The sequence below is a fragment of the Myotis myotis genome, unplaced genomic scaffold (genome assembly GCF_014108235.1).
Source record: "Myotis myotis isolate mMyoMyo1 unplaced genomic scaffold, mMyoMyo1.p scaffold_m19_p_2, whole genome shotgun sequence".
NCBI classification, from domain to species: Eukaryota; Metazoa; Chordata; class Mammalia; order Chiroptera; family Vespertilionidae; genus Myotis; species Myotis myotis.
In genome coordinates, this window is record NW_023416324.1 from 104,955,440 (window position 1) to 104,981,782 (window position 26,343).

Consider the following 26,343-nt stretch of genomic DNA (forward strand, 5'->3'; position numbering starts at 1 on the left):
AGTGCTTGGGAGAGCGCAGAGAAATGCCAGTTCTGTAGAAAATCTATAACCATATCTTAGATTGTATGTTTTCATTATTGGTAGATTTATTTTTAAGTCTGTTTCTTTTTGCTAGGAATTTTTTCTTTTTTAAAGAAACACAGTTTATAACACATTTCTTCATTAGGTGAACTGCAAAGTTAGGCTCATTTTAATGGTATGTTATGAGGTAAATGACCATTAAATAGTTTATTTTTCTTGTATGAAAGGAATTATGGTCTTTTGTATAATTTTTAAAATATTTTTATTGATTTTTAGAGAGAGGAAAGGAGAGAGAGAAACTTCAGTCGGCTGCCTCCTGCATGTGCCCTAAGAATCAAACTGGCAAACTTTTGGTGCATGGGATGACGCTCAACCAACTGAGCTACACTGTCCAGGGCTAGACTTGACCGTATTTTAATCTATGAGTTACATGCTATTCATTATAAATAAATAAAACCCAGAGGCACTGTTTTATGTATTTTTATTCATACATTCCATGTCTCTTTTTTTATGACTGTGTTCTGAAAGAATAAAATGACCTGGTAGAGCAATGTCTATTAATCACAAGATGTTGTGATATTGTAAAAACTTGATGTTAGTTAATTCTAGTATATAAAATATATTTTTAAAAATATATTTTTATAGATTTCGGAGAGGAAGGGAGAGGGAGAGAGAGATAGAAACATCAGTGATGAGAGAGAGATAGAAACATCAGTGATGAGAGAGAATCATTGTTTGGCTGCCCCCTGCACACCCTCACTGGGGATCGAGTCCACAACCCAGGCATATACCCTGAACAGGAATCGAACTGTGACCTCCTGGTTCAAAGGTCGATGCTCAATTAACTGAGCAACGCTGTCCGGGCAAAATATTTTTAATGTTAAGGCTTTGATTAACATATATCTGAGTGTTTTTTTAGCGTGGTAGATGTTAGTTTGTGTTTTATTCTATTAGTTCCCAATATGACCTGGTCCCTACCTCCTTCTCTAGACTCTATTACCTCAAGGCATTTCCTCCTCATTAATTTAACTGTGCCTGTCCGGCCATCCCTCCCACCCCCCAACCCTTCCAGTTGTGAAAAGAAAGTTTCTGTCTCTAACATTTGCCTGGCAAGTTCTTGCTACTCCATCCTCAGTCTGTCTATTATACTGATCCTTTAGATCTCTGCTTACGTAGCACTTCCTTTGACAGGTTGCCCTTTACTACACGACTTAAAATAGGTCTCTACTCTTTCTTTTTTTTTCTTTTTTCCATTTTAAAATTTTTTTAATTGTTTTATTGCTTAAAGTATTACAAAGGGTATTACATATGTCTCCTTTTTTCCCCGCCCTTAACAATCCCCCGGACTCCCCTACCCCCCAGTGTCTTATGTCCATTGGTTATGCTTATATGCATGCATACAAGTCCTTCGGTTGATCTCTTACCACCACCCCTGCCCCTCAACCCTCCCCGGCCTTCCCACTGTAGTTTGACAGTCTGTTCAAGGCAGCTCTGCCTCTGTATCTATCTTTGTTCGTAAGTTTATAATGGTCTTTATTATCCATGAATGAGTGAGATCATGTGGTATTTTTCCTTCATTGACTGGCTTATTTCACTTAGCATAATGCTCTCCAGTTCCATCTATGCCGTTGCAAATGGTAAGAGTTCCTTATTTTTTACAGCAGCATAGTATTCCATTGTGTAGATGTACCACAGTTTTCTAATCCATTCATCTGCTGATGGGCACTTAGGCTGTTTCCAGATCTTAGCTATGGTGAATTGTGCTGCTATGAACATAGGGGTGCATATATCCTTTCTGATTGGTGTTTCTGATTTCTTGGGATATATTCCTATAAGTGAGATCACTGGGTCAAATGGGAGTTCCATTTTTAGTTTTTTGAGGAAACTCCATACTGTTCTCCACAGTGGCTGCACCAGTCTGCATTCCCACCAGCAGTGCACGAGTGTTCCTTTTTCTCCGCATCCTCTCCAGCACTTGTCGTTTGTGGATTTGTTGATGATAGCCATTCTGACAGGTGTGAGATGGTACCTCATTGTTGTTTTGATTTGCATCTCTCAGATGATTAGTGACTTTGAGCAAGTTTTCATATGTCTCTTGGCTTTCTGAATATCCACTTTTGAAAGGTGTCTATTTAGGTCCTTTGCCCATTTTTTTGATGGGATTGTATATCTTCCTTTTGTTAAGTTGTATGAGTTCCCTATAAATGTTGGAGATTAGTCCCTTATCAGATATAACATTGGCAAATATGTTTACCCATGCAGTGGGCTTTCTTCTTGTTTTGTTGATGGTTTCTTTTGCTTTTTATTTTGATGTAGTCCCATTTGTTTATTTTCTCTTTAGTTTCCAGTGCCCTAGGAGCTTTATCGGTGAAGAAATTGCTTTGGCATATGTCTGAGATTTTGTTGCCTTTGGATTCTTCTAGTATTTTTATGGTTTCCCGTCATACATTTAAGTCCTTTACCGATTTTGAGTTTATTTTTGTGTATGGTGTAAGTGGGTGGTCTAGTTTCATTTTCTTGCATGTATCCGTTCAATTTTCCCAACACCATTTATTGAAGAGACTATCTTGACTCCATTTTATGTTCTTGCCTCCTTTTTCAAATATTAATTGAGCATATTGGTTCGGGCCGATTTCTGGGCTCTCTATTCCCATTCTTGTGCCAGTACCAGGCAGTTTTGAGAACAGTAGCTTTGTAATACAGCTTGATATCTGGTATTGAGATTCCACCTACTTTGTTCTTCTTTCTCAGAATCGCTGCAGCTATTCGGGGTCTTCTCTTATTCCAGATGAATTTTTGGAGAGTTCGTTCTAGCTCTGTAAAATATGCTATTGATATTTTAATGGGAAGTGCGTTGAATTTATAGATTGCTTTGGGTAGTATGGACATTTTAATGATGTTGATTGTACCAATCCATGAACACGGTATGTTCTTCCATCTGTTTATGTCTTCCTCTATCTCTTTTTTAAACGTCCTGTAGTTTTCTGAGTAGAGGTCTTTTACCTCCTTAGTTAAGTTAACTCCTAGGTAACTTAATTTTTTGGTGTGATGATAAATGGGATTTTTTTTTTAGTCTCTCTGAAAGTTCACTATTGGTGTATAGAAATGCCATAGATTTCTTGGCGTTAATTTTGTATCCTGCTACATTCCCGAATTCATTTATTAAGTCTAATAGTTTTTTGATGGAGTCTTTAGGGTTTTTATGTATAATATCATGTCATCTGCGAAGAAGTACAGTTTTACTTCTTCTTTTCCAATTTGGATGCCTTTTATTTCTTCTTCTTGTCTAATTGCAATGGCTAATACCTCCAGTCCTATATCGAACAGGAATGGTGAGAGTGGGCATCCCTGTCTTGTTTCTGTTCTTAGGGGAACTCGTGTTAATTTTTGTCCATTGAGTATGATGTTGGCTGTGGGTTTGTAATATATGGCTTTTATTATGTTGAGGTATGATCCTTCTGTTCCCACCTTGCTGAGAGTTTTTATCAAAAATGGGTGTTGGATTTTGTCAAATGCTTTTTCTGCATCAATTGATATGACCATGTGGTTTTTTTCTTTCAATTTGTTTATGTGATGTATCACGTTTATTGATTTGCAGATATTGTACCATCCTTGCATCATTGGGATAAATCCTACTTGGTCATGGTGGATGAGCTTTATGATGTACTGCTGGATCCGATTTGCTAAGATTTTGTTGAGGATTTTGGGATCTATGTTCATGAGGGATATTGGCCTGAATTCTCTTTCATTGTGTTGTCTTTCCCTGGTTTTGGTATTAGGGTGATGCTGGCTTCATAGAATGAGCTTGGAAGTGTTCCTTCCTCTTGAATTTTTTGTAGTAGTCTGAGGAGGATAGGTTTTAGTTCTTCCTTGAATGTTTGGTAAAATTCCCCTGTGAAGCCGTCTGGCCCTGGGCTTTTGTTTCCTGGAAGCTTTTTGATGACTGCTTCAATTTCTTCCATAGTTATTGGCCTGTTGAGATTTTTAGATTCTTCCTGATTGAGTTTTGGAATGTTGTATTTATCTAGGAGTATGTCCATTTCCTCCAGGTTGTCTAATTTGTTGGAGTAGAGTTGTCCATAGTATTGTTTAACAATCATTTGTATTTCTGTGGGGTCTGTTGTTATTTCTGATTTTGTTTATTTAGGTCCTCTCTTTTTCCTTCTTGTTGAGCCTTGCTAGAGGTTCATCAATCTTGTTTATCCTTTCAAAGAACCAGGTCTTGGTTTCATTCACTTTATGTACCTTTTTTTTGGTCTCTATGTCATTTATTTCTGCTCTAATCTTTATTATCTCCTTCCTTCTGCTCACTCTGGGCTTTTCTTGTTGCTCTCTTTCTAATTCTTTGAGTTGTAGAGTTAGACGATTTACTACCATTTTTTCTTGTTTTTTGAGATAGGCCTGTAGAGCTATAAACTTCCCTCTCAGGATTGCTTTCATTGTGTCCCATAGGTTTTGGATTGTTGTTTTCATTGCCATTAGTTTCCAGGAGGTTTTTAATTTCTTCTTTAATCTGTCTAGTAACCCAATCAATATTTAATATTATGTTATTCAGCTTCCAAGTGTTTGAGTATTTTGAGTTGTTTTTATTGTAGTTTATTTCTAATATTATGCCATCGTGGTCTGAGAAGATGCTTGGTATGATTTCAGTCTTCTTGAATTTGGGGAGACTTTGCTTGTGACCCAATATGTGATCTATTTTTGAATATGTCCCATGAGCCCTTGAGAAGAACGTACATTCCATGGCTTTGGGGTGAAGTGTTCTGAAGATGTCAATTAAGTCCATCTGATCTAGTCATTCATGTAGAATTGCTATTTCTTTGCTAATTGTCTAGAGATTTATCCAGTGATGTCAGTGGTGTATTAAAGTCCCCTACTATGATTGTATTGTTGTTGATCTCTCCTTTGATATTTTCCAGGAGTTTTTTTATGTATTTGGGTGCTCCACCATTGGGTGCATATATGTTTATCAGCATTATATCTTCTTATTGTATTGATCCCTTTAATATTATGAAGTGGCCTTCCTTATCTCTTGTTATGGCCTTCACTTTGAGGTCTATTTTGTCCGATATAAGTATTGCTACCCCAGCTTTCTTTTCATTTCCTTTGCCTGAACGATATTTTTCCATCCCTTCACTTTCAGTCCGTGTGAGTCCCTTCTAATGAGGTGGGTCTCTTGTAGACAGCAAATGTATGGGTCATGTCTTTTTATCCATTCAGCCACTCAATGTCTTTTGGTTGGAGTGTTTAGTCCGTTTACGTTTAAAGTTATTATTGAAAGGTACTTGTTTGTAGCCATTTCTTTTTTGTTCGGGTGTTTTCTTTCTGAGCTTTTTATTTCTTCTTTTTACACCAGTCCCTTTAGCATTTCTTCTATTGCTGGCTTGGTGGTGATAAACTCCCTTCGCCTTTTTTTTCTGTGAAACCTCTTCTTATTTCCCCTTCAATTTTGAATGATAGCCTTGCTGGATAGAGTATTCTTCGATTCAGTCCTTTGCTTTGCATCAGTTTGTAAATTTCTGTCCATTCTTTTCTGGCCTGATGTGTTTCTGTTGAGAAATCATTTGATAATGTAATGGGAGATCCCTTGAATGTAACTTTCCTTCTCTCCCTTGCAGCCTTTAAGATTCTCTCTTTGTGCTGACCAGTTGCCATGGTAATTTTGATGTGTCTTGGTGTGGGTCCTTTCGGGTTTGCCTTGTTTGGGACTCTCTTGTGTGATTTTTTTTCTTCCCCCCCTCTGGGAAGTTTTCTGATATATTTCTTCAAATTGGTTTTCTAACCCTTGTTCCTCTTTCTGTTGTTCTGGCACCCCTATTATTCGAATGTTGTTTCGTTTCATGTTGTCCCATAGCTCCCTTAGGCTCTCCTCCTGTCTTTTAATTTTTTTCTCCAATTGCTGTTCAGTTTCGGTGTGTTTTGTTTCCCTGTCTTTTAATTCGCTCATTCGGTCCTCCGCTTCTCCTAGTCTACTGTTTAAACTTTCAGTGGTGTTTTTTATTGCAGCTATATCACTCTTCATTTCTTCTTGGTTCTTACATAATTCATTGATTTTTTTTTCATCTGTTTCTTCTTGCTTCTTGCATAACTTGTTGATTTTTCCCCTCCATCCGTTGTATACACTCTACGACCCTTAATCTGTATTCTTTTTCTGTCGTGTTGCATTCCTCTGTATCACTTAGCTGCTTTTTTGGCCAGTCCTACTTTTCTTTCCTTTTGGGGTTTCTTTGTCTACCCATGTTTGATCGTACCACCATAGCTAGAGGTAGAGTCATTCAGTGGCTGCTCCTTGGGTTGCAGTGGCTCCTCGGGCTGCGGTTGCTCCTCGGGCTGTTGTGGTAGCAGCTCCTCCTCAGTTGGTAGCAGCTCCTCTGATGGTTGCTGTTCACAGTTGTGGTGGCTCCTCTTGCTGGTGAGGGGAGGCTTCACACACAGCTGCTGTTCCTCAGACAGAGGGCGTGGTGATCAGGAGGATGCTGTTCCTTGTATGGGGGCGGGCTACAGAAGCAGCTGCTACTGCTTAGAATTGTTACTTTTAATCTCTTAAGCGGCCTCATTGCAAGGTGTTTTCCAATAGGGTGTGTCAGCTGTCTTCCCTGTAGGCAAGGCAGATATCTATCTCCCCAGGCAAGGCAGGTGTCTATGTGGCTGTGTGAAGGAATGACTGAGCCGAGGAGACTTGGAGTGTCTGCCTTCTGAGCTCTGTCCCCCGAGTCCCCAGTGCTGGCTTTTGCTCTCACAGCTCCAGTCCACTTCACCCTCCCTCTGCCAGAGCACAAGGTGGGTGGCGCCACAGGGAATGTTTGTGCCTTGGCCCTTTAAGAGGGTGCCTGAACTTTCAGCTGCCACTCCCTGGCAGACAGCACCCTACTGCTTTTCACAGCTTGATGTTATGTGGATACCTTCCTCAGTTTGGTGCTCTCCTTTGGGGAGCCTAGCTCCAGTATTAGATCCCAGAATTCTCAGTGGCACCTCCCCCCCCTCCACCACTGTCTGAGATATCTCTCTGGGACTTCAGTTCCCCTCTGTGTGTCATGTCTCTGCCCCTCCTACCAGTCTCTATGCCGGCTCCACCTTCGGTCCTTGGGTATCAAGGTTCTCTCCTGTGAGTTTTCCGTTGAATATTCAGGAAGCCTTCTCGTATTTCAGTTGTAATTCCAGCTTGTTCCTGGGAGCTTGACCATGCAGCATCCTCTACTCTTTCTTGATAGACTCTATTTTTCTGTAATTGGTAACAAGTTCCATCACTTATAATTTGTGTTTAATAACCATCCTCCCAACTCAGGCTAAAAAATCTTGAGAATAAGGACTATATTTTATTTACAACTGTTTACTTAGCATTTCATGGTGAAGTTAGGCTAGATCTAGGATTTTTTAATTCAAAGTATTTTCATTACACAACAATTTTCTCACTGCTTTTTACTGCAGCTGCTTATATATAGTAGTCAATGAAATGTGGGTTAACCTACAGTCCCTTATCAGCAATTCCATATTTAAAACTCTGTAGAAAATAGGTTTTATCAAATTAAAAAAAAACAAAAATAATAAATGTGAAAAAAACATGAGGTAATTTATGTGCTTTATTCCACTTAGGATGAAGAAGCTTACGTTATTTTTGCAGCAATAATAGATGTTTTTGTGAGGTTCTCTCACACACTATTAGAGGTATTGCTTAATATGAGATGCTCCTGAAAACTTCTGAAAGGGGACTCCTGGACTAGGGAGGTTGTATTTGCTTGACTTTGCTTTTGAGTTTAGGTGAATCACTTAAATGGTGCTGATAAGATTGAACTAGATCAGTGGTCAGCAAAATGCGGCTCAAGAGCCACATGCGGCTCTTTGGCCCCTTGAGTGCGGCCTCGACGTTTCAATTGCACTGTACGTGCGCGCCCACACGTGGTATTTCGTGGAAGAGCCACACTCAAGGGGCCGCAGTTTGCTGACCACTGAACTAGATTTACAACTCAGGTATCTTCCAACTCTAGAATTAGATTTCACATCCTTTTTATCTACACTAATAAAAGAGAAACATGGTAATTGGCGTATGACCACTACCCTTCCCATTGGCTAATCAGGGCAATATGCAAATTAACTGTCAGCCAAGATGGCAGCCGGCAGCCAGGCAGCTTGAAACTAACATGAGGCTTGCTTGCTTCAGTGACGGAGGACTCCAACGTTCCCCGCCAGCCGCTGCAGGCCTCTGAGCCTGCAGTTTCAAACATTGTAACAAATATAGACGCTAAACAAAACCCCAGAAACCAGCTTTCAGCCGGCTGGCTGGGATCTCAGAGCTGGAGTTGATACAGAGTTTCGAGAACCGAAACAAATCAGATACCTGCTTTCAGGAGCGGAGGCCTAAGAGCTGGAGCCTCAGGGCTAAAGCTGGCCCAGAATTAAAAAAAAAAAAAAAAAAAAAAAAGAGAAAAAAAGGAGCAGTTGGGAGCTTCAGTCACCCGCCAGCCTGAAAACAGCCCTCAGCCCCTCACCCAGACTGGCCAGGCACCCCAGTGGGGACTCCCACCCTGAAAGGTGTGTGACCAGCTGCAAACAGCCATCATCCCCTCATCCAGGCTGGCCAGGCACCCCAGTGGGGACCCCAACCCTGATCCAGGACACCCTTCAGGGCAAACCAGTCGGCCCCCACCCGTGCACCAGGCCTCTATTCTATATAGTAAAAGGGTAATATGCCTCCCAGCACTGGGATCAGCGGAGCTGAGAGGCCTCCTGGCACTGGGATCAGTGTGACAGGGGGCAGTGTCCAAACCCCCTGATTGCCCTGCAGCTGTGTGTGACAGGGGGCAGGGCCACAACCTCCCTATCAGCCCTGCTCTGTTCGTGACAGGTGAAGGCGCCCCAACCCCCTGATCGGCACTGCTCTGTGGGTGATAGAGGGCGGCACCCCAACCTCCCCCCCCCCCCCCCCCCCACAGGCCCTGCTCTGTGTGTGATGGGGTAGAGCCATAACCTCCCCATCGGCCCTGCCCTGAGTGTGACAGTGGTGGTGCCCCAACCCCCTGATCGGCCCTGCTCTGTGGGTGATAGAGGGTGGCGCCCCAACCCCCTGATCCGCCCTGCTCTGTGTGTGACAGGGGGCGGTGTGCCAACTCCCCTATCGGCCCTGCTCTGTGAGTGACAGGGGGGAGCTCCCCAACCCCCTGATGGGCCCTGCTCTGTGAGTGTCGGGGGAGCTCCCCAACCCTCTGATGGGCCCTGCTCTGTGCGTGACGGTTGGGAGCTCCCCAACCCCCGATCGTCCCTGCTCTTTGTGTGACAGGGGGCAGCGCCCCAATCCCCTGATTGGCCCTGCTCTGTGCGTGACAGGGGGTGGCGCCACAACCTCCCCATCGACTCTGCCTTGAGTGTGACAGGGGGCGGTGCCCCAACCCCCCAATCGGCCCTACCCTGAGCATGACTGAGGGTGGCATCGCAACCTCCCCATCCACCCTGCTCTGTGCATGACAGGGGGCGGTGCCCCAACTCCCCAATCGGCCCTGCTCTGAGCCCAACCAGGGCCTGCACCTAGGGATTGGGCCTGCCCTCTGCCACCCAGGAGCAGGCCTAAGCCAACAGGTCGTTATCTCCCGAGGGGTCCCAGACTGTGAGAGGGCACAGGCCGGGCTGAGGGGCTCCCCCTCCCCCCCGAGTGCACAAATTTTTGTGCACCAAGCCTCTAGTTGATTACATAAACATGATACTTGTTATGATAGGTGATAGGTTACTTCAGAATTTAGATGTATTTTGTATTGTTTACATATTCAATGAAAAGCAAATTAAATGCTGTTATTTATGGGTATATGTGTTGCCAAATTACAAATATTATATTTTTAGTACTCGTGGTTGCTCTGTATATTTCTCAGAGCACTGAGTGAAAATCTGGTAACTAATTTACCTATCCCATTGTAAATTAAAAACTGCTAGAGAATAGTGAAGATGTATTTCTGATTTAATCATTCTTGGCTATATTTAGAAGGAGTTCATTATTTGTAGATGCTTTTCAGGTAGGTAATAACAAAGTAAGCACATCTGTTGATGAATATCTGGACTTTTTATTCATCAGATTGAATTAGGAAACATGAAAATGTTTTGGTAATTAATTCTTTATAAAGAAGTATTTAATCTACAAAAAAAAATTATGCTTTTTTTTCTTTGATCCTTGTATTGCCTGATGAATATGTTGATACAAGAGATATTTCCATTATACAGAGGAAGATACTAAGCTCTAAGAAGTTTTGATTTTGCCAGGGTTATACAGCTAGTGAGAGGCAGAGGTGAAAGTGGACTTTGAAAGGTAGCCATTTATTTTTAGGTTCACTATTCTACTTATCCTATATAATAAAGAGGTAATATGCAAAGTGACCATCACACCCTCGCACAAGGTGGCCGGCAGGGGAGGGCAGTTAGGAGCAACCAGGCCTACAGGGCAGAGCAGTTGGGGGCAACCAGGCCTGAAGGGGAGGGCATTTGGGGGGGACCAGGCCTGCAGGGGAGGGCAATCAGGCTGGTAAGGGAGCAGTTAGGCATTGATCAGGCTGGCAGGGGAGTGGTTAGGGTGTGATCAGGCTTGCAGGCAGAAGCAGTTAGGGGCAATCAGGCAGGCAGCCAGGCAAGCGGTTGGGAGCCAGCAGTCCCAGATTGTGAGAGGAATGTCCCGGATTGGAGAGCGTGCAGGCTGGGCTGAGGGACACCCCTCCTCCCCCCCCCCCCCCCCAGTGCACTAATTTCATGCACTGGGCTTCTAGTATACAATATTATCCTTTAAATATAGAACTTTATGTTATACATCATAAAGAATATAAAATTATCTAAATTTTCTTATCTTGATTCTAGATATTTTATGTCATATTCATTTTATTTACTCTTAGGATGTAAGGTGACATAGTGGTTTTGTTTATTTGCTCCTGAAAGCTTGTTTTTAGGCTGCTGTTAATACATATATTATTGTTATTAATATTATTTGAGTTTTATGATATCCAAGAAGTAACTTAAGATTTCCTATTTAAAACAAAAACAAAAAAAGATACCTAGACATGGTGATTTATCTTGTTTCAGCTTCAAAATACTTTTTATTTTATAAATTAACGGTGAAGATATTTAATATTTCTTTAAATCTTAGCAGTAAAACATGTTTGGCTTAATACTTAAATTTCAACTTTTAATATTAGCATTGGTAGTAATACTTAACAGATGCTTTCTTATAAAATACAGTAATATTATAACTGTTTCTTGCAGTTGTACAATCTTAAACTATTATTTAGTTTAAAAAGCTTTACATATTATACTTTATGACATACATTCAAAATTGATGAAAAACCCTGAACAATTAGAGTGCCTCTAATCTAATTATAATTTAAATCATTCTACCTTTAAACACTCCTTCCTGACAGAAAAATATTTGTATATTTTTTCAAATGTAAATTCATTAAAATACATTTTATTTCAGATTACTTTAAATGATGTGCCTGTTCTAGCCATTTTGAAAATCTGATTGTAAGATTTGGTTTAAAAATTTTTTTTAATATATATTTTATTGATTTTTTACAGAGTGGAAGGGAGAGGGATAGAGAGTTAGAAACATCGATGAAAGAGAAACATCGATCAGCTGCCTACTGCACACCCCCTACTGGGGATGTGCCCACAACCAAGGTACATGCCCTTGACCAGAATTGAACCTGGGACCCTTTAGTCCATAGGCCAACGCTCTATCCACTGAGCCAAACCGGTTAGGGCTTGGTTTAAAATTTTAAAAGTGTGGACTGCAGTAAATGTCTTACACTATTACTGTATTTTATACTCTTGTGGGAGTTTGGTAATCAGAAGTAAGAAGTTGTGTTTCTTATTGTTCGATATACTTAAGAAATCCAAGCCATAAAGTCTTAAAATTTTGCCTCAAACTGCCTGACCATGGTAATTTTGGTTCTAAGTCAGGATTGTTTTTTTGGTGTTTTATTTACTCCTCACCTGAGGATATGTTTTATTGATTTTAGAGAGAGAGGAAGGTAGTAGGAGAGAGAAACATCAATTGGTTGCCTTCTATATGCACCCCTATCGAGGGTTGAACTGGCAACCTAGGTGTACAGGGTGACACTCCAACCAACTGAGTCACCCAGCTAGTGCTAAGCCATGATCGTTTTAAGTCCTATATAATAAAAGGCTAATATGCAAATAAACCAAACGGTGGAACAACCGAACAACTGGTCGCTATGACATGCACTAACCACCAGGGGGCATGCGTGGAACCTGGCAGGCGTCAGCAACAGGCGGCAGAGTGTGGAGCATGGTGGGTGTAGGCTGTGATGGGTTGTTAGAGCAGGCGAGCAGGGGCGCCAGACAGCCTGTCGCTGTCATCGGGGCGAGCCTCTGGTGGTTACTGAAAATTCTTTGCTCCTGTGCGCCTCAGTCCCACCTGGCACTTGCACCTGCTGCTGGCACCGGCCCCGCTCACACCCGCTGCTGGCACCGACCCCAATCACTCCATGCTGTCAGTGGGTGCAAGTGGGGCCGGAGCCATCAGCGCGTGGGAGTTGCGGCAGTGGAAGCAAGGCTGCTGGCAGACAGGGGACCAGGGCCACGGTGGGAAGAGCTGGGTGGGGGCGTGGAGGATGGGCCAAGACCCGCCCCTGTGCCCACCGTACCCTCGGTCCACAGTTCCTTTCAAGGTGCACAAATTCGTGCACTGGGCCCCTAGTATAATTATACTTATGTTGGCTCCCTTTGAGCATTTTCTTTGTACTACATGCAATGTTTTTAGTAGAATTCTGTTCTCATTAATGAAATCTGGCGATTTTGATTATACAATGAAAAATTCTTGTCATCTGAGCAAATTGTGCAAATTCATTTATTAGAGTTCTTCCAAAAGATTTAGGTAGCAAACTATATGGAAGAATTGTAGTGCTCTTCTTATAATGAGGAGTAACAGAATTTCAGTTAACATTATCAGAAATCACTATCTACATACATATATATATATACATATATATACACACATACATATATACATCCTATCTAATAATAGACAAACATGGTAATTAACCGCACCTCCGACATACTTCCCATTGGCTGATCGGGGCAATATGCAAATTAACTGCCAACCAAGATGGCGGCCAGCAGCCAGGCAGCTGAAGCGAACAAGAGGCTTGCTTGCTCCAGTGAAGGAGGAAGCCAAGGTTCCCTGCCTGTCCCTGCTGGGCTCTGAGCTGCAGTCTAAGAAACAATGTTGCAATTATAGAACCTAAACAAACCCCAGAAACCTGCTTTCAGCCATCAGAGCTGGAGCAAGCAGGACCGAAACAATGTTGCAAGTATAGAACCCAAACAAACCCTAGATTCCTGCTTTCAGCAGTGGAGGCCTCAAGCTGGAGCCGAGCCTCAGAGCTAATGCTGGCTCTCAGCTCCAGTGGCAGGCATAGAAGGTAAATAAATCCCAGAATTAAAAAAAAAAAAAAAAAAAAAAACACAACAGAAAAAAAGGAGAGGTTGGGAGCTTCAGTCACCCGCCAGCCAGAAAACAGCCATCATCCCCTCACCCAGTCTGGGCAGGCACCCCAGTGGGGACCCCCACCCTGAAGAGGGTGTGATCAGCTGTAAACAGCCATCATCCCCTCACCCAGACTGGCCATCCACCCCAGTGGGGACCCCCACCCTGAAGCAACAAGATGGCGGCTAATTTGCATACTGAAGGCGGGCGGCAGCGTTTGAGGCTGTCGGGGGTCTGGGACCCAGATCCATGTCCTGGCAGGCGGGAGGCAGTGCCTGAGGCTGTCCGCGGTCTGGGACCCGGATCCGTGACCTGGTGGGCGGGGCGGCAGTGCTTGAGGCTGTCCGTGGTCTGGGACCCAGATCCGTGACCTGGCGGGCGGGGGGCAGTGCTTGAGGCTGTCCGCGGTCCGGACCCAGATCTGTGACCTCATGGGCGGGGGGCACCGTGGAAGGCTGTCTGCTGTCCCTGGACCTGGATCTGTGACTCTGCCGGGCGGGGGCAGCGCTTAGGGCTGACCGCGGTCCTGGGACCCGGATCTCTGACCCTGCTGGGCGAGGGGAGTGCTTGAGGCTGTCCGCGGTCCCAGGACCCAGATCTGTGACCCTGCCAGGCGGGGGGCAGTGCTTGAGGCTGTCCATGGGACCAAGACACAGATCTGTGACCCTGCCAGGCGGGGGGCAGCACTTGAGGCTGTCCGCGGTCCCGGGACCCGGATCTGTGACCCTTCCCGGCAGGGCAGCAGCTCGCACAGGGGCGGATCTGCCGGGGTTGGGGAGGGCAGGACACCTGGCTTCCGCCCAGCCCCAGTCATTCTGGGCAGGTGAGCAGTGCAGAGAGCCTCTGGACAGGGGAGGCAGGCCAGCGGAGGGCGGCCTGTACTCCCCACATGGCGGTGGTGACAGCTGTGAGTGCGCCAAGTGGAGCCTGCAGGCTGAGCTGAAGTAGCGTCTGCAGGCCATTAGCGCCCAGGAGTGGCTGCGCAAGATCCACCTCCTGGGCCAGAAGGTGCAGGATCGCAGTGACAGCCACCGTGGCCACTGTGGTGGGCCAGACTGACGTCCTCCTGACCGCACCACGGGGGTTTACGGATCTGCAAAGCCAGAGGCCTCCGGTGTGCACATCCCCCCTGGCTTGCGAACATTCCCCAGCACACTGTCACCTTCCTACGCCTGCAAGAGTTGCAAACCAAGGCGTGCACAAGTTCTCCCCACCTCTCCACCGCACTTCCATCAACCCAGCATGCCTAACACACCCACAGGATATGCACACATCCCCTCTGATGCGCTCACGTCCTTTGGAGAGTGTCTGGGTGTTCTGGGTGCTGAGGGTGGGTGCCTGTGAGATGACAGTGAGAGGGCGGAGTGGTGATGCCCTATTCCCATGGAGGCCAGTGCAGCTACGAGATCACCTCTGGGGGGTTAATGCAGGTGCTGAGGCAGGAGCAGGTGCAGATAGACACACCTAGTGGGCACGGGCGGTCCTCGCTGAGGTGCCTTTGGTCAGCGTTCAAGATCAAGAACCCAGAGGCTGAGGGGAATTCCGTCCTCTCAGTGAAACAGTGGGATAGTCGGGGTGACTGTAGAGGAGGGATGTGCACTTTGGGTGCCAGCACCCATGAGCGACGGCTGCCCTGACTGAGCCTCGCTTGCTTGAGGCCTAGTGCACTCCTGCCAGGCAGCGGGTGACAGGACGTGCTTTTCCGAATTAATGAGAGAAAATGTTGATTCTCCTGCTGCCCACAAAGGTGGAAAGTGAAGTGGGGAGACATGTGGGGAGTGAGCGAGGTTCCCTGTCTTGGGGTTCCAAATCTGCTGTTGGTTTCTTTCACCGCTGACTAGAGATATACAGGGTGTCCCTCCAAAATATATAAAAGGCTAATATGCAAAGTGTCCCTGCGGGAGTTTGACTGGGAGACTGGGAGTTCTGTCACTCGCTATGACGTGCACTGACCACCAGGGGGTGGTGCAGAATGAAGGAACCCCTGGCCAGCAGCCGGGGAAGAGAGGCCCCCAGCTGGCAGCTGAAAGAAAGGCCTCGGCCAACAGCTGGAAGGCCCCGATTGGCCCTGATCACCGACCAGGCCTAGGAACCCTACCCCTGCACAGATTTCATGCACTGGGTCTCTAGTATGAATATAAAGTTGCTCAGTGTGACATTTGTTCATATATGTTACCCTTTTCTATCTGGGACTTGGGTAATGAAGTGTATATTTGACTCTGTTTTGCCAGTTGGAAAGGCTCCAAAAACAAGGAGATATTTGTACATGTGCAGATTTTGGCAGGGTTTCCTTTTTTCCTGTTGTCAAAGGCCATTTTGTTTTCACAAAGATATGTTTGTGTCTGTTTTACAGTATGGCATGTGAATAATACACGAGAATTATATGGAGGAGTGTTTTGTTTTAGTTTTTGCATGTTAAAACTATATAATATTATATACTTACTTATTTTTAGTGATTTTATTTTTTATGCCAGTGACTTTATACATGAATACTTCTGGGAAACATTTAAATCTTTTGTAAACATTTTGTCTAAATTTTCAAGGTCATGTAAATAATTAAGTTGGGAGGAAAAGTTGAAAATAACGTGGTTAGCAAACAGTTTTTTGCACTTCGCATTGGACAGCAGGCAATCTTTCACTTTTCACAATGCCCTAAAAAAACAAATTCTCAGGTATAAGATTAAAAATGTGTTTTCTCCTAATTGCTAAAGAGCCAATAAATATTTTCTCTGAACAGAAATTAAATCAATTAGCTACTATATCTAAAGATTCATATTGTCATATCTAAATTTTTAATTTATATAATTAGTGTTTTATCACAAAACTGAAGATGTTAAAATAAAAAATAAACAAGTTACATATAAAACTAGTTGTGTACTGATAGAATGGAAATGAAACACAAATGAAAATAGGTAATTATTTGGATGCTGTTGAGTTTTTAAAATCTTTTTGTTTTAAAGTTGATAAAAATTTTAATGTAAGACTTAAATTTTGTCAGTTTTATAAAAGCTAAGGCTAAAGTTAATATTACTTACTTTCTTGAGAAGTTCAAGAAGAAAAGCCCCATCTCCAGCTCTCTTAACACATATGGATTGTTTAATTATTATCAATAGAAATAGGCACATTTCTATTCTGCAGTGTTTTCTGTTGTTTTCCCTGCAGTACTGGTATAAACATTTTATCAGAATTTTTTTTTCCAATTTAAAAAAGGTGTAAGGCTGAAGGAATGGCTCTTAAAACATATCTTGTCCTACTGGTTCTGCTTAGTGGTTAGAGCATCAACCTGCGGACTGAAGGGTCCTGGGTTTGAGTCCGGTCAAGGTCACATGCCCAGGTTGTAGGCTCGATTCCCTGTAGGGGCCGTGTAGGAGGCAGCCAATCAATGATTCTCTCTCATCATTGGTGTTTCTCTCTCTCTCTCTCTCTCTCTCTCTCTCTCTCTCTCTCTCTCCCCCTCCCCCCTTCCTCTCTGAAATCAATAAAAATATATTTATAAAACAAATAAAACACACCTCCTCTGGTCATATGATTTTCCAAGAAGTTCTTTAAAATATTACTTCCCGTCCTTTTGTCGGTGGGCATTTTAGCACGAGAAAGTACCTCAGATAAAGCCTATCGTTTTATTTAATTTGAAAATAATTGTTCATGGTCATAAAGCTTTCTGTTTTAGGATGTTAATCCTCCCAGTAGTTATAATAAAATCTGCTAGAAAACCTTGCTAAGATAGGGGTAGGTTAAAAGACACTTCCCAGAATCCTCTGAATTCCACCCCTAGAACCTACACCACTTCTTAGTAACTAACACTTATTATATTCATAACTAGAGACCTGGTGCATGGATTCGTGCACCGGTGGGGTCCCTCAGCCTGGCCTGCACCCTCTCACGATCCGGGACCCCACTGATGCATGATCGGGCCAGGAGGGACCACTGGAGGGCTTCAGGGTGTGTCCAGCCTATCTCGCCCAGTTCCCATCGGCCAGACCCCAGCAGGAAGCTAACTTACCTGTCGGAGCGTCTGACTCCTGGTGGTCAGTGCGCATCATATCTACCAGTTGAATGGTCGCTTAGGCTTTTATGTATATAGACTAGAGGCCTGGTGCGCAAAATTCGTGTGCAGGTACGGTCCCTAGGCCTAGCCTGCGATCAGGGCCATCTTCCCCAGCTGCCCACAGCCAGCCCCACTGCCAGCCACCCCTGGTTCCCTGTTTGCCATGGGTTGATCGGTGCCTGATGGCCGGGGGAAGGGACCAAGAGGTCAGCTATTCCTGCCTGCTCACCAGCCCCACCCCCACTGTGGATCCCCCTCTATGTGTAGGGTGACTGTAGGGGTGGGGGCCTTGGCCTGGCACCCTCTGTGTCCCCCACCACCCACCCCCAGTTTCCTGTTCGTCATCAGGCTATTGGAGCCTGCTGGCCAGGAAAAGAGACCAAGAGGTGGTCAGTGCCCCTCATAATGACTGGTCCAGTGGTCTTTCGGGTCCTGCTGTTAGGGTGAATTTGCATATTACCCTTTTATTATATAGGATAGATTATTTGTTTGGTATCTGTCTTCTAACATCTTTATTTTAGAGACTCTGTTTTGTTCACTCTTATTGCCAGCCGAAGCACAGTGCCTGGTGTGTGGTAAATACATGCTGACTAATAGGCCTGCAGTGTTATCCATTCAAAAGAAAGGATTGGTTGATTGTCCTTACTTACATCAAAAAGAAAGGAAACATAAAATACTTTAAAATTTTCTAATAAAGTATCTTTTGTTTTGTTATTTGGTCAATTTGGTCCGAGATTTTAATAAGCAATACTTTTTTTTAGCTTTATAATGTAAAGCTATTTTTAAAAAAAAAAATTTTTCAGAACCATAGTAAAGGTATGAAACAGCCTAAGTGCCCATCTGTAGATGAATGGATTAGAAAACTGTGGTACATCTACATGATGGAATACTATGCTGCTATAAAAAAGAAGGAACTCTTACCATTTGCAACGGCATGGATGGAACTGGAGAGCATTATGCTAAGTGAAATAAGCCAGTCAATGAAGGAAAAATACCACATGATGTCACTCATTTCTGGATAATAAAGACCATTATAAACTTATGAACAAAAATAGATACAGAGGCAGAGCTGCCTCGAACAGACTGTCAAACTACAGCTGGAAGGCCGGGGAGGGTGGGAGGGCAGGAGGGGGGTGGGTAAGAGATCAACCAAAGGACTTGTATGCATGCATATAAGCATAACCAATGGACATAAGGCACTGGGGGGTAGAGGAGGCCAGGGGATTGTCAAGGGCGGGGGGGGAAAAAAGGAGACATATGTAATACTCTTTATAATACTTTAAGCAATAAAAGAAAATAAAAAATAAATTTTAAAAAAAGGTATGAGTTGGAAAAGAAATGACATTTCTCTCTGCTGCACTATTGACTACAACAAGAAAATCCAAGCTCTTGCCTAGTAGCAATCTCTACTGAAAGGATCTGGGGATAGATTTAGGATATCCTCATCAGAATCACTTATAATATTAAGATAATTCTTTTGTAGATTTTTCCATCTGATGAAGGTTGGCCATTTGCAAAGTATCTTGGAGCTTGTGGAAGAATGGTGGCTGTAAATTATGTTGGAGAAGAACTGTGGAGCTACTTTAATGCACCATGGGAAAAACGAGTTGACCTGGCTTGGCAATTAATGGAAATAGCAGAGCAGCTTACTAACAATGACTTTGAATTTGCACTCTACCTCCTGGACGTCAGCTTTGACAATTTTGCAGTTGGTCCTAGAGATGGGAAGGTAATCATTGTGGATGCTGAAAATGTTTTGGTTGCTGACAAAAGGTTAATTAGACAAAGTAAGTATATAACTTTTAGATTTGTTTTTGTATCCGTTTTTTCCTGTGTCAAAATAATGTTTACATTTATATGAAGCAAGTCTTTCATTTCCTTCTTAGATGGCAACCTTACATCTTTTTTTGTTTTATTTGACCAGTATCAATAAACAAATACTGATGAATTATACATGTTCTTAGTCACAGATTCTCCATATTTAGTAAAATATCCTTTTGGTTCAATCAGATATGCTCTGAGTGTGTATGTACACATGTCTTTTTCCACACAGTCTGCTGTTTCTGAGCATTAGGAGTCTAATGCAAAATTAAGTTGTATATACTACTTACAGGCTGCCAGAAAGGCTGTGCTGCTCTCCAGAATGTTCCATGTTCCATTGTTCTACAGTGATTTTTTTTTTCTTTTCATTAGCACTGTAAATCTTTAGCTTTGGTTTGACATTATTACATCTCACGCAAAACTTTACTCCCCATTTCTTTGTGAGTTCTTCAAAGTGTAGGTGGGCAGAGTGTCTGAAATGTTTTTAAAATTAAATACCATAGGAATTTTAAAACATTGGGGACAATACCTATAGTTCTATAACTAACCTACTTAGTAAAGGGAACTTGAAGGGTTGTTGCTTCATGGTGAGAGTCTTAATATTTTTAGTTCCCTCCCCTCCCTTTATATAAGGATCTTCTTTGTGGCACCTGGGGAATGCAGTGAATGTAACAGCAGTCTATTTGACACTCTTGCATGATCCTAGCTTGATCCTGTTAAATACTATTTGGTTTTCCCAGTGCCTTGTTCTATTGGACACTCAGCAGACTAGTTTCTGGTTGTATCCTGACTGCCCTATAGATCCTCCCACAGGGGATGGACACCTGCTGGAAGCTTAATTCCCACTTTCCTCTCCTGCACGTGTAAATGCAGCAGCAGCTTGCACCATGCTTTTCTTTTTTAAAGTACACAACTCAGTGGTTTTTATTATATTCACAGAATTGTACAACTTGCCTTAATTTTTAAAGTATTCATTCCAATGTTTGTAAAAAGAAATTTTTAATTGATTCTAGAGAGAGGAAGGGGGAGAGAGAGAGAGAGAAACATTGATGTGAGAAAGAAACATTGATTGACTGCCTCCTATATGTGCCCCCACAGGAATCGAACCCACCACCTTTCAGTGTAAAGGATGACACTCCAACCAACTTAGCCACACCGGTCAGGGCTAAAATTTAAAAAAAAAAAAAAAATTCTTGATGTGAACATTCCTGGGATACATGTTACAATTTTATACCAACTAATTCCTGACTTGGAATGAATACAACCCTACAGTTTCTCTATTCTTACCTTTCATACAAAGAGCATTACTCCTGTGCTTTTTTAGGCATGCCTACTTATTTTCAAAAGGCTCAAGTAGGGCTGTCTGATTAGCCACTTTGCAAATGGCTATATCTATATTTACCCTCTTTCTAGTAAATTGCCTGTATTTTTATCCTTCACCAGGAAATGGAGGTTTTGATGTGGCACCTCCCTTGGTATTCTTCCTTTTACTAGTACCTTCTAAGCCAGTGGTTCTCAACCTTCCTAATGCCACGAGCCTTTAATACAGTTCCTCATGTTGTGGCGACCCCCAACCATAAAATTAATTTCGTTGCTACTTCATAACTGTAATTTTGCTACTGTTATGAATCGTAATGTAAATATCTGATATGCAGGATGTATTTAGGTGACCCCTGTGAAGGGGTCGTTCGACCCCCAAAGGGGTCGCGACCCACAGGTTGAGAACCGCTGTCTAAGCAGTAAAAACAATACATACTCATTCCTCTTCTTCAGACACAGTAAAGAGCCTTCTTTGAGAACCTGCTGCATCAGTCGTCTTCTTTAATTTTCCACCCTCCTTAAAATCCAGTTTCTCTTACCTTCCCATAAGCAAGTTTGTTGCTTTTCAACTGTTTTTAAAATCTGCCTATCTCTGCTTCCTGAGTCTCCATTCATTCCTCAACCATTAAAACCTCACTTAGAAATCTGCATTACCATTAGCGACCACCTAATTGGCCAATTCCTGAAGTCACTGATTAGTAAAAACTTCATGAAATTCTTTACTCCTTTGGTTTCCTTCTACTTATCACATAGTTCCTTTTTAAAAACATAAATCTGATCTTATCATTTCCTTGCTTAATACTTTTAAGATTTCCCATTGTTCTTCAAGTAAAATTCAAATTCCTCCCCAGGGCATAATCTGTATGACTTGACCTTATTCTGCTTCGTTTTTAATATCCCTCTGTCCATTGTTGCCCTTGATGCCTCAGCCAAAATGGCCTTTTGGTTTCTTGAATGAACCTTTCCACTTCTGGGCTTCCCATATGCAGTTTTCTCTGCCTAAAATACCACATCTCTCTTCTATATGCTGTTAGGTACTTGTCCTTCAAGCCTTAGCTTAAATGTTAACTCTAAGAGAGACTTGACTTGACTGCTGTATGTAACTTTAGGTTGTTTCTTTCATAAATCTTTCTACTGTTAAAAACTCCTGTTTCCTTCATAGCATTTCCTACAATTTATGATAATGTTTGTTTACTTGCTTAGTTTCTATTTCACATACTGGATTGTAAGCCAGTGAGGATAGGAGCCATGTATATAATCTGTTTTGTTTACCATTAGACACCCTGCTTGCCATAGAGCAGGCATTCAAATAATTACTTTCTGAATGAATGAGTTTCTTTCACTAACATCTCTACCCCTTCAGTTTTAATGTTCTTCTGTCGGTCTTTTTTTCCCTTTTGCTTTCAACATATTTTCAATACAATTAAGCCATTCTCTTGGCTCCACCAAACCTTTTATGCTGATGCACTCTAAATATGTATTCTGTCCCTTTGGCTTCAGTTGCATATATTACATGTCCACACCTGAATATCTCATAACCACTTTATATTTACTTTATATATATAAACACTGTTATGTTAATAGTGTCTAGGTTTTCATCTAATTAGGACCTTAAACTTTACTCATACACTTACCTGTTAATTTCTGTCTCAAATGTTTCTACAATCTGGCTTTTTTTTTGCTTTTTTTTATCTGGACCTCCTTTAGTTGCTGTCATCATGTTAGTCCCTCCAGTCTTCAGCCTAGAGATATCTTTCTGTAAAACAAATCATGGTCTTGATTACACAAGATAGAACTTATTTCTCTAGCCTCTGCTATACCTCCTTCCCAGGTACCTGTCTCACACTCTAGCCACAGAGAACTTACAGTTTCCTGAACTAGCTGGATTAGTCCCTTAGGTCCATGCCTTTGCACATACTGTACCCTCAGCCTAAAATGATGCTTTTCCTTTTTTTTTTTTTAAGGCTTGCTTATATTTTAAGGCCTAAATCAGATGTTCTCTCTGCAGCCTTCTACAACCCCAGACAGAAGTAGTGCTTCCTCTGTATTCCTGTGCCATACTACTGTATGCCACTTTATGTGATTAGAAGGTTTCCCTCTAGACTGAACTCTTCAGTAGTAGGCACCTTGTTTGATCCTCTGCTTGGCAAGGATGTGCTCCCAAGAAATCTTTATGTAAATTAATATACTTAAATGTTTAAAATTATAATACAATTTTAAGAACAAATACTATGCTAATTAGGGTATTGTCAAATTGGAAATCAATAAAAACTCTTAAAATATATTTTCCTCTTTCTGCTCTTCCTCCTTTTACAGATAAACCTGAAAATTGGGATGTATGGTATGAAAGTAAGTTTGATGATTGTGATAAGGAGGCTTGCTTATCATTTTCAAAAGAAATTCTTTGTGCTCGTTCCACTGTGGACCACAATTATTATGCTGTTTGTCAGAACCTCTTATCCAGACATGCCACCTGGCGTGGCACATCTGGAGGACTCCTTCATGATCCACCAAGTGAAATTGCCAAAGATGGCCGGCTAGAGGCCTTGCTGGATGAGTGCGCCAACCCAAAGAAACGCTACGGGAGATTCCAGGCTGCAAAAGAACTGCGGGAATATCTAGCTCAATTGAGTAACAATGTGAGGTAGTCTATGGTGAACTTTTTTTTTTCTCCATTTAAATAGCACTGGCTAATACTAAACCACCAAAAACTACCTGGAAAAAAGAAACTTGGAAGTAATATTTTCAGAGGATGACAAACGTGCACTGATACATCTTATGTTAACATTCATCAAAATAAGACATTACTTCAAAAACCATATGATTATTTTGAAGATCTTTTTGTTCTTACACTTTGGAAACTTGAGCTATCCTTGACTGCTTTGCCCCTTGAATGCCTTAGTGCATTAATTAATATTGTCAAGCTATTAGAAATGAATCTGATAGTTATATTGGCTTGTGTATCAAAGGGTACTTGGTATACTTGACTTAGTTTGCATTAGTATCATGATTTTGTGAATCTCTTACATTTACTTTGAATGTCACATTAGATTGGCCTGTTTTATAGGCTACTTTTTCCTTCCTAATTTTTTTTCTATTTTTATGTTTTTCCTTCAGTCTTACACATGCAGGTTACTTTTAAATTTGGACTAGTTTTAATTCAGTGCTATGCAGTACATGTTAACCATTAGGACAGGATTTCTAGGTTTACTGTGTTTTTTCAGGAAGCTGAATATTTTATTATGTAAATACTTTTCTTCCCATTTTCTGTGGTTTCACCATTGCATGAGCTCATTTAAGGTTATTTAACAGTTATATCACTCTGTGCCAGTAATTAGAATTGTACACTAAACATGAAGTTGGCATATGTTGCTAAATGTCATTTTGTCCTTTAAAAGGCTTTAAGAAGAGTGTGTTAGTAGTTTTCACCTTGATGTTAATTTTGACAGGAAAATATAACCCCAATATTTTTTAAATGCTAACTAGTCTAAAATAGTAGTGCATATGCCAAAGAAATATTAGACCTAGTCCCATGGTTAGAATTTAAAATTGGTCACTTACTCACTCTTATTGTCCTACTTGCAATATGTTCTTTATCATTATTAAGTTCATATCTCCATGGTCATTTTTTTATCTTGAAAAGTTAAGCTACTGCTTCCCAGCATAGACTACTTAAAGATATTCTAACTTTTATTAATCGGTAGTTTTTCAGAAGTAACATGGTGTCACCATTTGAGTCTAATCAGGCCTCATGACTTTTTATTAATGAATGGATTAGTAATTTATACTGTAGCCAGTCTGCCCAACATGGTCTTCATTACCCAGTTGTTAAACATCAAAACATAAAAAATTAAGTATGTGGATAAAAATTAATAAATATGTGAAATCTGTGGGCTTTCTTAAAAAGTTATAATTGACATATATTGACTGTCACTAACTGATATTATTTTTGTTTGAAATCATTACTTTGTGTATGACAAAGTTTGGTGTAGTGTGCAGTATTTAGTTCTAGTTCTAGACTGACTTTATTATTTATTAATCAGAAAGTGATTAAAATATGCACAACCAAAGCCAGGTTTTTCTTCTGTTTTTCATGCATTTAGCAACTATTTATTGAGCCACAGCTCTGTGTCACGCATATTACTAGCTGCCACACACTGCCTGAACATGACATGGTTAAGCAACTTTACAATAATGATCAAATATTTTTATGTAGATATTTCTTAAATCAGGATGCTGCTGATTTCATGTTATTTTATTATTGTGATGGAAATTCTACTTGTGCCATCTATAACCGGGTTGCTATAAAAAGAGGAGGATGTTCTTAATAAAGGTAATTCCAGTTTAAAACTGGAAGAAGGATAAGATTTCTTCATTGTAAAATAGATTGCAGTGTGTTAACTTTTATATATCAGTACATTAATATATCAACTAGCCTTCAAACATTCAGTGCTGGAAATTTTACTATGCTGATGTTTTACAACTTAGGAAAACTTTTGAGGGGAATAGGTAAAATTACTTGTCAGACATTCAAGCCTTCACTCAAAACTTCAAACAAAATAATACATTTTCAAAATGGAGCACCTTTTACATTTGATAAGTCTTCATTACCAATCTTAGAATGCCAGTCACAGAAAGGTTGTCTTTCTGTGGCTTACAAACATTTATCTTACTTTTGGGAAATGATTGTGATTGCAGAATAGGAAGTGAGAGAACAGCTGCCAGCAATCATAGCTGCATGAGGGAGTTTTGTAAACCTGTCATTTCCTTGTAAAAATTATGTGGAATTTTCTTCAGAAAGTTGAGAAGGTAGTAAAAGAGTTAGGAATTTAACAGGGAAAATTGTATGTGAAAAGCAATAAATTTTTGTTCACTTTGCTATCAAGATATTCACTATCAGATATTTATTATATAGCAACAATTTATATTTTTAATCATTGCCCATTAATAGGTGCAGTAAAATATTTTTGAATCAGACATTTGGGGTTTGTATGTGCATTAAAGTTGTTTTTTGTACTGTAAGTTACTGTTTAATTTTAATAATTTACCAGAACTGTCTCCCTGTGCCTTTACAATATAAAGTTGTTTCTGCAACTTTAATGCTCTTAATAAAGAATACTTTAAGAATCACACTTGTCAAACTATCTCTTATCTTCAAATACCCAAATTTTTCTTGAGTGGAAAGTGAGGTTGTATAGATGTTTTTTTTTTCCCCTGAATGTATTTTGATATAATTTTCAGAAACTATCTGTGTGGGCATGGTTTTTCTGTAATCGTGACATTTTTAACTTTTACCACTAAAATGGTATTAAACTATATTATCGAATTTTTCAAATTTATACAAAAGAATAATGTAAGGAACAATAGTGTAACTATGGTTAATACTAACTTCAAAACATGTGGCCAAACTTGTTTCTGTATCTCAACTTACTTGCCACTAGCTTATTTTAAGAAAATCTGAGATACTTGAGTCCAGTGTTTTATACATGAGGTATTCTCTCCTCCAACAAAACCACAGTGTATTTCACATCTAAAAATTTAATGGTAACACCTCAATATCACTAAAGCAGAACAACTCAAATACCACTGGTGTTGTCTAAAAAGCTCAAGATCCAACTGCAAGTATTTGATGACCAATAAATATAACAAAAATGGATTG

The 26,343-nt window shown here is 41.3% G+C and overlaps 1 protein-coding gene across 1 annotated transcript in view; it reads left to right on the forward strand.

Moving 5' to 3' along the window:
- Positions 1-25,816, forward strand: part of DIPK2A (divergent protein kinase domain 2A) — a 56,582-nt gene extending 30,766 nt beyond the window's left edge. Inside the window, exons 2-3 of the mRNA XM_036349452.1 lie at positions 19,027-19,330; positions 23,001-25,816. Of these exons, the coding sequence (XP_036205345.1) occupies positions 19,027-19,330; positions 23,001-23,332 (636 nt within the window). The 3' untranslated portion in view covers positions 23,333-25,816. The remainder of the gene's footprint in view (positions 1-19,026; positions 19,331-23,000) is intronic.
- Positions 25,817-26,343: the final 527 nt, after the last annotated feature.